This window comes from Pelophylax lessonae (assembly GCF_965119305.1).
Source record: "Pelophylax lessonae genome assembly, chromosome: 8".
Taxonomy (NCBI): Eukaryota; Metazoa; Chordata; class Amphibia; order Anura; family Ranidae; genus Pelophylax; species Pelophylax lessonae.
Genome location: NC_138775.1, coordinates 168435423 through 168448843, shown reverse-complemented (window position 1 = coordinate 168448843; position 13421 = coordinate 168435423). Strand labels below are relative to the sequence as shown.

The following is a 13421-nucleotide window of genomic DNA, read 5'->3' as shown; positions in this document are numbered from 1 at the left end:
CAAGACGAATGCAGTATGTTATCAAAAAGTACTGGAGTAAAATTTGCATTCATCAGCCCGGAAGCTGCGCATGGGACGTACTTGGACATTCCAAAATGACAATGATCCTAAACACAAGGCCAAGTCGACCTGTCATTGGCTACAGCAGAATAAAGTGAAGGTTCCGGAGTGGCCGTCTTAGTCTCCTGACCTCAAAATCATTGAGCCACTCTGGGGAGATCTCAAACGTGCAGTTCATGCAAGACAGCCCAAGAATTTACAGGAACTGGAGGCTTTTTGCCAGGAAGAATGGGCAGCTTTACCATCTGAGAAGATAAAGAGCCTCATCCACAAAAGATTTCAAGCTGTCATTGATGTTAAAGGGGGCAATACATGGTATTAAGAACTGGGGTATGTAAACTTTTGATCAGGGTCATTTGGGTAGTTTCTGTTGTCTGATTTAAAAAGAGTAAACATGGGGGCGTGGCCAGGAGCGTGATGGGATAGGTCGCATGTGGTGAGAGCTCCGTCTACCCGATCTCTGGTATATCCATCCTGTAGCGATATCTCCGTTTTTACTTACCTCTATCGGTGCCCCAAGTCCCGCTAAAAAGAGTAAACACAGCTGATTGTTAATAAATGGCTTCAGCCAAACACTAACCACGAGTGAAAACAGTTTTTGTGTTATTCATATTCTCTGAAAAATGGCCAAGAAATCATAAATTCTCCCAGGTTATATAAACTTATGAGCACTATAAATATATATTTACCTCCAGTTACACGCTGACAGGAGGAAACAATTAACTACCAAGAGCGTTCAACAGCACCCTGGTAATTCATTGAGGGCTTCAAGCTGACAGCCACAAAGGTTTTTGGTACTTTTGGTTTCTTCATTCACAGAATTCTGAGAATGATGTGTTCGGGTGGGTGGAGCCCCGCACAGCTGTTTTTTTTTTTTTTGTCTCTGTCACTAGAGGCGGCTGGTTGGGAAGAGGCTGCTGCAGTAGAAACATACAATTTTTTTTTTTCCAATATTTTTGCAGTAGAAACGTGCTACATGTTCCCAAAGGTGATCACCCTAAAAAAAAAAAACCCTTAGAAACATGCAACATGTTCCTAAAAGGTGAACTTATTGTTTAAAGTATATGTAAATGTACAGACTAACCTTTGGACAGAAAGAGGAAGTGTTGGAACACCTGTTACGCTTTTAGTGCCATGTCTCCCTCCGGAAGATTCAACTTTTTTTTATTCTGTTGACTATTGTCAATGCAATAGAAAAATATAGGGAATCCAACTTTCACAGGTATCCCCAAAAGAGGAAGAGAGGGACAAATCATCCAATGGGGACACCTTTTTCGTGACAGCCAAGAAGGAAATTTCCCTTACTTTGTAGAGATTTGTCCTTACTTCCTGTTCCATCTCCACTACAGTTTACCCAACAGTAAACATACAACAAAAACTAAGCTGTAAGGTTTTAACTATTCCCGACTCTATCCAAAATGAAAATGAGTTTTGAGTGTACATACACTTTAAAAAAGTTGAAGGCAAAAACATAAGAACAACCATTTACATTTTAAGTTATTGTGCAGATGTAAATACACACACACACACAATTCATATTTGTCCTTTGAATCTTCACTCTATTGCCAAGCAAATGCTCTGGCAGAATCTCCAGCATTCAAAACACTTCCATGTGTCAAATACCTGTGCCCCTGCCACATACAGTAGCTCCACTCCCCGGCCAATACATATCCCTAATATGTCCTGTTTTTGGCAAAATTAGGTACAATTACATTTTAAAACAATGATTAATAAAGTGTAAAATCATATATTTATTTCCACATTATTGGAGCTGCATGATTCAGTATAAAATGAGAATCACAATTTTATTTGCTTAAAGATCACTTCTTGGTGTAAAAAAAACACATCTTTCACATCATACAAATTGGGCTAACCAATTAATTATTTGAAGTGTATTTTTTTCGCCAGAAATTGTGACATAAAATATTGCAACAACCATCATTTTAATCTCTAGGGTCTCTGCAAAAAAAAAAAATAAATAAATAAAATAAATATTAATTAATAATAAAATATATATATATATATATATATATATATATTTGGGGGTTCTAAGTAATTTTCTAGCAAAAAATACTGATTTTAACTTGTAAGCAACACGTGTCAGAAGAAGGCTGAGTCTTTAAGTGGTTAAACTGTGCTCATTTGCAGACCAAAAGTACATCCCTTTGATCTAAAAGAACCAAATGATACAATGTTTCTTGTTATCTTAGTGCTGAGTAATGTGATAAACTTTGCCGGCTGGCTTTTTTTTCTCTTTTTTGACAGCTCTGAGCAGAGAACAGCTCTGCACTAGTTTAACATGAATCGTGGAAATGGCTGAATTAAGATCGTGATTTTTTTGAATGATAAATCATGCAGCTCTAAACAATATATTTTAATTCTTTCTAGCCTCCCTTTATTACTGCGACACATATTCCCTGGCCCTGATCAGTGTCACACATGTCACAGTGGCTGCCTTTCGAACTACAGGTGTGATGAGAAGAGTTTTAGAAGATGGAGTCAGTACAGGAATCACTGATGGCAGGCAATAAGGTACCATGGGACATATAGTCTTAAGAAATAGAAAATAATTAACGGAGGAGAAGCTGCAAAGCATGCAGGGAACTCAGGAAGTTGTAGGAAGAGATGGCCAGCAGACAGGAAGCACTCACAACATAAAAAGGAGATTTTTCAACTGAGCTTATACTGGGATTGCTAAAAAATAAAATGGCTATTATTTATATTCCAACTACAATGCTAATGTTTAAAAATGAAAGTGTCAGAGGGACAGGCTCATGACATCACCATCTCCAACTCAGCCGGAGGAAGCTTTGTATTACAGAACACAAAACTGCCTATGAATGAGTGCCGCTCAGACAGACTCTGCATTGTTCCATATGTGAAGCCCCGTACACACGTACCGATGGTCGGCTTACAAATGTTCCTCTTTTCTCCCTGGGATGTCGGTGTCTGCTGAAAAGTGCAAAGACAGCACAAGGACAGCACAAGAATTTTGTCCGCCGACTGCAGAAGTGATGTCATGTAATGGTTAACTTTCCCTGTGTTTTCTATTTTCTGAGCATGCCCAGTCTTGCAAATCTGCGGTCTGTCGGCCGAATTGTGTACTGACAGGCGAACAATCGTCCGTTCTGGTGTCGGCATACAAATATTTTCATGTTTGCAAGAAAGACTTTTGTCCGCGGATTGTGCGCAGACATCTGTCGGAGGCACCATACTAACACGCGTACAATCGGCAGATCCTTCGTCCACCGACGTTTGTATGCCGACGATCGGTACGTGTGTACGGGCCTTTAGACTGGAAGTCTAATGGGCCATACACACTATAAGATTTTCTGAAGAAGACTTTTTCCTTTAGACATACCAAAACCATATAATATGAGGTCAAACCTAAACACTTTCAATTTGTATGCAATCTGGCAGGCCCTTGCACTACATAGAAGAGGTAACTCTGAAGGGGAAAAAAGTCTTCAGAAAATCTGATAGTGTGTATGGCCCTTATGTCTCACAGCCAGAACCCAGCACTGTGTACTGTATAAAGGAGAAGCTACATGCAGTACATACAGTGCTTAGGGCTGCTTTACTTAGTGAAGGAAATTGTTTGGACCAGCTTGGTCCAAATGAACTACTTAAAGTAATAGGAAACATGGAGATCTGCTTTAAGCATGCTCTGTGTCAGGGCTTTACACAATGTTTATCCTGGCATATGTAATGACATCTTCAGAGACATAAAAAAGGTGACTAGAAAGAAATTAGTTATAAGAAATCTGGAGTATACCCACCTTTTTCTTAGATGACAGCTCTGCACGCCCCAGAAGTACAGCTTGGTGCTTCACAACATCATTTACAATAAAAGTGACAAGTTCTCTTACGCCTCCTTCTTCTAGGGGAGTCCATGTGATTGTTAAAGGAACAGACTCTAATGGCTGCACAATGAAAAGATTAAAAAATAAATAACAATTAGCACAGATCATCACTGTATAGGTTTGTTTAAATACTATGTAGGTTATGAATCTACAGCAGGGTTATCAAGTATTTCAGTATAGCACAAGTCACAATGAGGAATTACCTTTCTCAAAGGGTACCTGTATATGTATGTTACAGTGCATTTTTTACAAAAATCTTAGAGGCTAGAGCACCGAGAAACTCTGCAGTTAGTTTGCTATAGGTCCAAGTCATCCATGTCCTTAAAGGAAAACTGGACTCTGGAAGCTGTATCAAAAACACCCACAAGCAGAGGACAAAGGACTAGTCATCAATATTACATGTGGTCTCCCTGTAGGTGATCTTTCTCTATTACCTACAATGCCTGTTTAACACTAGATCTTTGTGTGGAGGCTGCCATCTTGGTAGAGGCAGGCCTTTACATCCTCATCTTAGAGCCTCCAGCAAGAAGAACAGTGAGCAATACAGTAATGATATCACCAAATCTCACTCCAAATCACCTAAAACTAGCTATGAGAGGCAGCCATGTCTTAAATCTCACACTGTAGGTTTATAGCTATGTGGCTGATGCTTGTTTACATCTATCACTGTCCTGGCTGCACCTGCGCATCACGGTCCTATAGACTTCAATAAAGCCATAGCCTAAGGCTGGCCATACATTATACAACTGTCTTGAACAATTTTCCTCTAGATTTACCAAAACCAAATAATGAGTTCAAACCTAAACACTTTCGATTTGCATGCAAGCTGGCAGGCCCTTGCACTACTTAGTTGAAGGTAAACTGAAGAAGAAAATTGTATAGTCAGTTTAAGACTGGAGATGGCAGAGGACAGTCTAAAGGGCTGTACACACTTGACGAAAATCGGACGAAATATCCTTTGATTTTTCCCTCTCTTGCTCAGCGGTCATAACCGTTTTTAGTAGAGAGTGCATAAATGTTCACAAAATTTCTCGTCCGATTTATTTTTATTTATTTTTTGGGGACATTTGTTCCTAGACTTCCGGGTCGTCAGCAACTTCAGATCATGCGCGGCCTTTCATATCCGATTTTTCACGGACGTACTGCATACACATTAAACGAAAATTGGTTGTCTGGGGACGGACGATAAAAATTTTGGTGTTTGTCCCTCCGTTTTTTTTCGTTGAAAAGGTTGGGATCGGCTTCTGAAGGTTGTGTACACACTAGCTATCTGACGATTTCACCTCGGGCGGGAATTTTCGGCAGATTTTCTACTAGTGTGTACCCCACTTTATAGAAGTGTATGGGGCTGTAACGTGCAGGCACAGACAGGATGTAAACAAATACTAGAGACAGCGGCCATCAGATTGAAGTATGCATCTGTGGAGGGGGAGGGTGAAGATCAGTGCAAAGGTGCAAACAGGATAGGTCTAGCTCATCTTAAAAGTGCACTTATTCTTTATAGCAGTTTTGATGAACTTATCCCCCCCCCCCCCACCACAGCTAGCATGGCTATCTTCTCTCTGATGCTCCAGGTTGTGGGTGGGCCCTGGAAATCATTGTATACAATGTAGGAAAGCTGGCTCTGCATTTTACGTGTTGACATCACCATGCCAATGACCAATGGGGTGCCTCAGAGGATGCGGCTTTGGGGAGGGCAATTGCTCGTAGAGGCAGAAGCCTGCTGGAGTGAGGGATCAAGTAAAATAAAACTTCTTTTCAACTGTATGCTGGAGAAAAACTAGTATTTATCCTTTGTAGTGCAGGGAGAGTCCTACAGCAATGGAAGTTTTGAGTTTTCATCAAAGTTCAGCTTTAAGAAATGTCCAAGTGGAGTGTTCCCCCCAGGTTCTCCAGCTAGCATTCCAGCTCTTAGGACAAGTCTATCAGTATCAATAGCCACCCGGCATGTCTGTGCTGATACGGCACCCAATGCCACTATGCCCACACATGTAGATACAATTTACACAGTAAAAAGTGGACCTGCATTTCAACTCATACAAGCAATTATGTCCATATGTTTTGAGACGTGTACTACATTCCTCACATGCACCTCATTTACGTCTCACCCTGAATGGCTCATTCAGGTAGCGGTGACCTTGGCCTTCAGTCATGATCAAAGATTGAGGTCCTTATGTGCCACTTCCACTGACTACACATTTATTGTTTACATCTTGGCCCTGGCAGGAGGTGCATGTGATCCAGTTATGTTGCATGCGTGTAAACATTAACTTGTATACAGCGTAAAATCAGGCCACAGATGCAGAATTTTCTTTCCACTTTACGCAGCTAAACACTACAAACCAAAAAGCAGCTGTGTGAACGGGCCAATAGCATGAGTATATAGGATGCCGCTGTGCCTGACATCTGCATTATTTAGGCACCAAGAAACACTGATCTCCACATTATACAGTGCCTTACGAAAGTATTCGGCCCCCTTGAACTTTGCGACCTTTTGCCACATTTCAGGCTTCAAACAAAGATATAAAACTGTAATTTTTTGTGAGGAATCAACAAGTGGGACACAATCATGAAGTGAAACGAAATTTATGGATATTTCAAACTTTTTTAACAAATAAAAAAAACGGAAAATTGGGCATGCAAAATTATTCAGCCCCCTTAAGTTAATACTTTGTAGCGCCACCTTTTGCTGCGATTACAGCTGTAAGTCGCTTGGGGTATGTCTCCATCAGTTTTGCACATCGAGAGACTGAAATTTTTGTCCACTCCTCCTTGCAAAACAGCTCAAGCTCAGTGAGGTTGGATGGAGAGTGTTTGTGAACAGCAGTTTTTAGTTCTTTCCACAAATTCTCGATTGGATTCAGGTCTGGACTTTGATTTGGCCATTCTAAAACCTGGATATGTTTATTTGTGAACCATTCCATTGTAGATTTTGCTTTATGTTTTGGATCATTGTTTTGTTGGAAGACAAATCTCCGTCCCAGTCTCAGGTCTTTTGCAGACTCCATACATTTTTTTTCCTGAATGGTCCTGTATTTGGCTCCATCCATCTTCCCATCAATTTTAACCATCTTCCCTGTCCCTGCTAAAGAAAAGCAGGCCCAAACCATGATGCTGCCACCACCATGTTTGACAGTGGGGATGGTGTGTTCAGGGTGATGAGCTGTGTTGCTTTTACGCCAAACATAACGTTTTGCATTGTTGCCTAAGTCCCCGTTCACACTGGTGTGACCTGTGAGGCGACCTGGTCGCCTCACAGGTTGCCTTCCATAGGGAAGCTGCGGACCCGTTCTAATAGGAGCGACACAAGTCGCTCCGACTTAGAAAAAGGGTCCAGAGCTTCTTTGGGGCGACCCGGAGCGACCGTCATAGACTTCAATGTTATGAAGTCCGTGCCGGCCGCTCCGAGGTCGCGGCGCGCTGCTCGCACCACGACCTCGGAGGTCGCCCCGGGAAGTCGGATCGCCCCAATGTGAACGGGGCCTAAAAGTTTGATTTTGGTTTCATCTGACCAGAGCACCTTCTTCCACATGTTTGGTGTGTCTCCCAGGTGGCTTGTGGCAAACTTTAAACTACACTTTTTATGGATATCTTTAAGAAATGGCTTTCTTCTTGCCACTCTTCCATAAAGGCCAGATTTGTGCAGTATACGACTGATTGTTGTCCTATGGACAGTCTCCCACCTCAGCTGTAGATCTCTGCAGTTCATCCAGAGTGATCATGGGCCTCTTGGCTGCATTTCTGATCAGTCTTCTCCTTGTATGAGCTGAAAGTTTAGAGGGACGGCCAGGTCTTCGTAGATTTGCAGTGGTCTGATACTCCTTCCATTTCAATATTTATCGCTTGCACAGTGCTCCTTGGGATGTTTAAAGCTTGGGAAATCTTTTTGTATCCAAATCCGGCTTTAAACTTCTCCACAACAGTATCTCGGACCTGCCTGGTGTGTTCCTTGTTCTTCATGATGCCCTCTGTGCTTTAAACGGACCTCTGAGACTATCACAGTGCAGGTGCATTTATACAGAGACTTGACTACACACAGGTTGATTCTATTTATCATCATTAGTCATTTAGGTCAACATTGGATCATTCAGAGATCCTCACTGAACTTCTGGAGAGAGTTTGCTGCACTGAAAGTAAAGGGGCTAAATAATTTTGCACGCCCAATTTTTCAGTTTTTTTTTTGTTAACAAAGTTTGAAATATCCAATAAATTTCGTTCCACTTCATGATTGTGTCCCACTTGTTGTTGATTCTTCACAAAAAATTACAGTTTTATATCTTTATGTTTGAAGCCTGAAATGTGGCAAAAGTTCGCAAAGTTCAAGGGGGCCGAATACTTTCGCAAGGCACTGTACTTCCTCTTTCAACCCGTTAGGCTGAAAAAAAAAAAAAAAAAAGAAGTGTAAGGTGTGTCCCAGGCATCAGTGGTCTAGTCAAATCCTTACACTTCGGCCCCTTTCACACTTGTGCGACCTAAGATTCACGCGATTTTGACTAGACTTGAAGCAATGCCTGTGTAATCTTGAGGTCTATGGACCTCAAAATGCATCAAAGTCGGACTAAAGTAGTGCAGTAACTACTTTAACCACTTGCCGACCGCCCACCACAGTTTAACTGCGGTATGCTTGCCCCGCTACGCAAATTGATGTAGGGGGTAGGTCGGCTCGCGGTAATGCTCCTGGGGGGCAAGCGCCGCCGGTGGCACGCTCTCGCGCCCACTCGGCAGCAGGGATGCCAATCCACAGGACCAGCGGCTCGACTGCCGCCGGGCACCCGTGACCGCTCCCTGCTGAGAGAGAACGACGGTCTGCTGTTGTAAAGACAGCTGACCGTTGTTCTTTCTGAAATGATCACAGAGCGCCTGTAATCCTTCTATATAGGATCATAGATCTCTATGGTCATTTCACAAGCCCATCCCCATACAGTTAGAAAGCACCCCCTATGCTCACATTTAACCCTTTTATCACCCCTAGGTTAACACCTTAACTGCCAGTGTCATTAGTACAGTAACAGTGCATATTTTTAGCACTAATTACTGTGGTAATGTCACTGGTCCCCCCCAAAAGTGTAAAAAATGTCAGTAAGGGGTCTGATCTGTCTGCCGCAGTCCTGCTAAAAATCGCTTATCGCCACCATTACTAGTAAAAAAAATTAAAGCGGAGTTCCAGCCTTTTCTGTGTTTATTAAAAGTCAGCAGCTACAAAAAGTGTAGCTGCTGACTTTTAATAAACACACACTCACCTGTCCCACAGTCCAGGGATGCTGCTCCCCGAAGCCTCGGCGGCATCGCTGGTGTGGGCACACGGCTGGGACAGCTTGTGGCTTCACAGCTGGGTACGCGCTGCGCATGTGCAAGTTGCGCTGCGCGTCTTGATTGGCCGGCATCCTTCTGGGACCTCCGACATGTCCAAGAAGATTGCAGGGAGGGAGGGGGGAGAGAAGAACTTCCGCTCAGGGCGCCGCGGCGCTCCGAGCGGAAGTGGGAGCGGGCACCTGTCAAAACTAGGTACCCGCTCCCCCCCCCCAAAAAAAACGACATGCCAAATGCTGCATGTCAGGGGGTTATGACTACCTAAAGCGGAAGTTCCAATTTTGGGTGGAGCTCCGCTTTAAATAAAAATGACAAATCTTTCCCCTAGTTTGTAGACGTGATAAAATACGCTTATTGCCATTTTTTATTGCCAAAAACATGTAGCAGAAGACAAACTGGCCTAAAAGGATGAAAAATTAGATTTTTACATTTTGGGGGGGGGGGGGGGGGGGATGTTGTATAGCAGAATGTGAAAAATGTTGTCTCTTTTTTCGTTTATAGCACAAAAAAATAAACATTGCAGAGGTGATCAAATGGCACCAAAAGAAAGCTCTATTTGTGGGGAAAAAAAGGACATCAATTTTATTTGGGTAGAGTATCGCACGACTGCGCAATTTCCTGTTAAACTAACGCAGTGCCAAATTACAAAAAAATGGCCTAGTCATTAAGGGGGCAAATCCTTCTGGTCCAGAACTGGTTTAAAGCGGATCTCCACCCAAAAAAAAAAAAAAAAAAAAAAAAAAAAAAAACTTTTCACCGTCTGCTAGCTTACACAAACCTGAAAAATAATTGGATAATTAAACATTTTTTTTTTGTTTCACTTACCTTGTTTTTAATGAAAATATACTTACCTTCCTTCCTCCTGCAGCCGCGGCCCCCGCCGTCACTTCCTCCTTGCATTGACTCCTGGGAGAGGAGCGTCATCGCTCCCAGGAGTCAATGCGCCTGCACCGGACCCGCTCGTCACTTCAGGTGCAGGCGCGTTATTCCCTGCTGAACAGCTTCTGGGCATGCCCAGAAGCTGTGCAGGGATGACACGCCTGCACCAGAAGTGACGAGCAGGGCATGCCCAGAAGCTGTGCAGGGATGACGCGCCTGCACCGGAAGTGACGAGCAGGGCATGCCCAGAAGCTGTGCAGGGATGACATGACGCGCCTGCACCGGAAGTGACTAGCAGGGCATTCTGGGAAGTGACGAGCAGGGCATGCCCAGAAGCTGTGCAGGGATGACATGACGCGCCTGCACCGGAAGTGACGAGCAGGGCATTCTGGGAAGTGACGAGCAGGGCATGCCCAGAAGCTGTGCAGGGATGACGCGCCTGCACCGGAAGTGACGAGCAGGGCATTCTGGGAAGTGACGAGCAGGGCATGCCCAGAAGCTGTGCAGGGATGACATGACGCGCCTGCACCGGAAGTGACGAGCAGGGCATTCTGGGAAGTGACGAGCAGGGCATGCCCAGAAGCTGTGCAGGGATGACGCGCCTGCACCGGAAGTGACGAGCAGGGCATTCTGGGAAGTGACGAACAGGGCATGCCCAGAAGCTGTGCAGGGATGACATGACACGCCTGTGTTCTAAAATTTTCTTGGACCCATGAAAAAAAAAAAAAAAAAAAAATCGGACCTCGTCACTTCCGGTGACCCTACGTCATGAAACAGCTGTTGAGAGTCTCAAGTGCGCATGCGCACAAGACATTATCTTGGTTTGGTAAAATTATAACACATAGCGGGCAGTTGACAGAGAAGGCGAAATTGAGGTGGGACGGAAGACACCGCCGTGTCATCTGCAGAGCTGAATAGAGGAGGCGGGACGGAGGTGCGGCCGTGTAATAAATGCAGGGCTTAAGCGACACCTTCTGTTTTATTATCTTTAGTAATTATCGTATTATTTATCCTTAGGATTTCATTACATTTAGTATTTCTATAATACAAAATAAGAAATACTAAATGTAATGAAATCCTAAGGAGAAATAATACGATAATTACTAAAGATAATAAAACAGAAGGAGTTGCTAAGGCTGGCCATACACTATACAATTTTCTTACAATTTTCTAGAAATCTACCTTCAACTATGTAGTACAAAGGCCTGCCTAATTAGATACAAGTGAAAGTGTTGTTTAGCTTTGACGTCATATTATGTGGTTTGTGGTAAATCTAACAGAAAATTGAACAGGTATGGCCTGCCTTAAGCTCTGCATTTATTACACGGCCACACCTCCGTCCCGCCTCCTTTATTCAGCTCTGCATATGTGCCTCCGTCCCTGTAATGTTTCAATGACGCGGTCGTGTCCTCCGTCGCACCTCAGCCCCGCCTCCTCTCAATCAGCTGTCCGCTCTCTGTTATAATTTTGCCAAACCTCGAAAAATGTCTTCTGCGCATGCGCACGGACGACTCCCATCAGCTGTTCTGTGATGCTCTGTCCACCGGAAGTGACGAGGTCCGATTTTTTCACGGGTCCGACAAAATTTTACAACACCTGCACCGGAAGTGACGAGCAGGGCATTCTGGGACTCTGACGTCACCCAAGAGGACGCTCCGGCTTCAGCTGCCCACTCCTAAGATGGCAGCGCTGTACAAGACATTTTCAAGGTAAGTATTTCTTCTAAAAGGTAAGTGAAACCCGGGACAGTTCAGAGGCGATCGTTGCTTAAATGCACTGGCCCTGACTCTCCCAGGGGTATGTTTTAGGTACCTGGAACTCCACTTTAAGTCGCACAGATATGAACAGTACTCATAGGAAATCATGGAGTGCGACTTTGCAGTGACAAGTCGCACAAGAGTGAAAGGGCCTTTATCATTTTTCTGCTCACAAAAACTCAGGGACAACATATTCACTTGCTGCCCAATGCATCTCACTGACTTTCAGGTGCCATTGCAGCAATATAAGCAATGCTATTCATGTCAGTCTGGCTGATAAGTGTATGTCTGTCCTCTGTGTACACAGACGTCTGCTAATCTGCCCCACCCCCACTCACCGGTATGGAGATGTCGGTGTCCGGCACGGTGAAGCCCCGGTGTGTGGGCAGCTTGTGTACAGTCAGGCGGACCGGGTCTGATGAAGGGTTCTGTAGAACAAGAACTGCACTGCGGGCCACACCGGGCTCAACACATCCGAAGCTGACAAAGGGCGGCCGGGAGAAATGTGTGAGTGAGAGGAGCGGGGCGTCATCCCGTCCGGAGGTGTCCGCTTCCCTCCCCGGAGGAGAAATACTAATCATGGTACACCGAGTCCCGTACACCGTCTACACACTACACGCTGCGACCATCGCACCACTCTGCAACCATCACCTCCCCGACAATTCAAACTCACAGCGCAACCTGACAGGTCCAACTTTGGACAACTTCCACGCCCTGTATTCCCTCCCAGCCAATAGCAACTGGAGGAAACAAAGCGGTTCAGCTAATCAGAATGCAGAAAGTTACGGATAGGCTGTACGGGAGAACAACCAATGGGGGTGCGAAGAATTATTTAAAACGCAACGCAGTGTATGGGCGGGTCATTGTTATGCTAGCAACCAGGAGCGTGGTAACGGTGTTTGGATGTGAAGCTGGCTTCCTGAGGTATACGGACGGAGCTCATAGTTATATGTCACAGGGGTGGCCCAGAACCCGCTCTCACTGACCTTTCATCACTGGAATGTGTGTGCGGCTCGGCTCTGTGTGGAGAATTCGCAACCACAATGAGGGTTACATACAGCAAAACATGTCTTGTGTGTGTAATGTGACCAAATCTTTTTTTGAGAAGTAAGGACAACACTTGTTACCCCCCACTTCCTTGGCTGGGCCTCATTCACATCAGTGCAATGTCACACATTTTTCCTCACAATAGCATTGTTGTTGTTTTTCAGTTGTTTAACCACTTTACCACTGGAGGATTTTGCTGTCTTACATCCAGGCCACTTTTTGCGATTCGGCACTGTGCGAATTTAACTGACAATTGCGCGGTCGTGCAACGCTATACCCAAACGAAATTTACGTCCTTTTTTTCCCACAAACAGAGCTTTCTTTTGGTGGTATTTGATCACCTGTGCGATTTTTATTTTTTTTTTTTTTTTTGCGCTATAAACAAAAAAAGAGCATACATTTTGAAAAAAATAACAATATTTTTCACATTTTTTTAATATGAAATTCCCCCCCAAAAAAATGTAAAAATCAAAATTTTTTTTTAATTTTTGGCCAATTTGTTTTC

At 44.0% G+C, this 13421-nt stretch overlaps 1 protein-coding gene across 1 annotated transcript in view; it reads right to left on the bottom strand.

The window, feature by feature from the left end:
* ASPM (assembly factor for spindle microtubules) overlaps positions 1–12565 on the bottom strand; it is a 147933-nt gene extending 135368 nt beyond the window's left edge. The window contains exons 1-2 of the mRNA XM_082266196.1: positions 12208–12565; positions 3840–3983 (exon numbers count right to left, since the gene is read on the bottom strand). Coding sequence (XP_082122322.1) covers positions 3840–3983; positions 12208–12450 — 387 coding nt within the window. The 5' untranslated portion in view covers positions 12451–12565. The remainder of the gene's footprint in view (positions 1–3839; positions 3984–12207) is intronic.
* Positions 12566–13421: the final 856 nt, after the last annotated feature.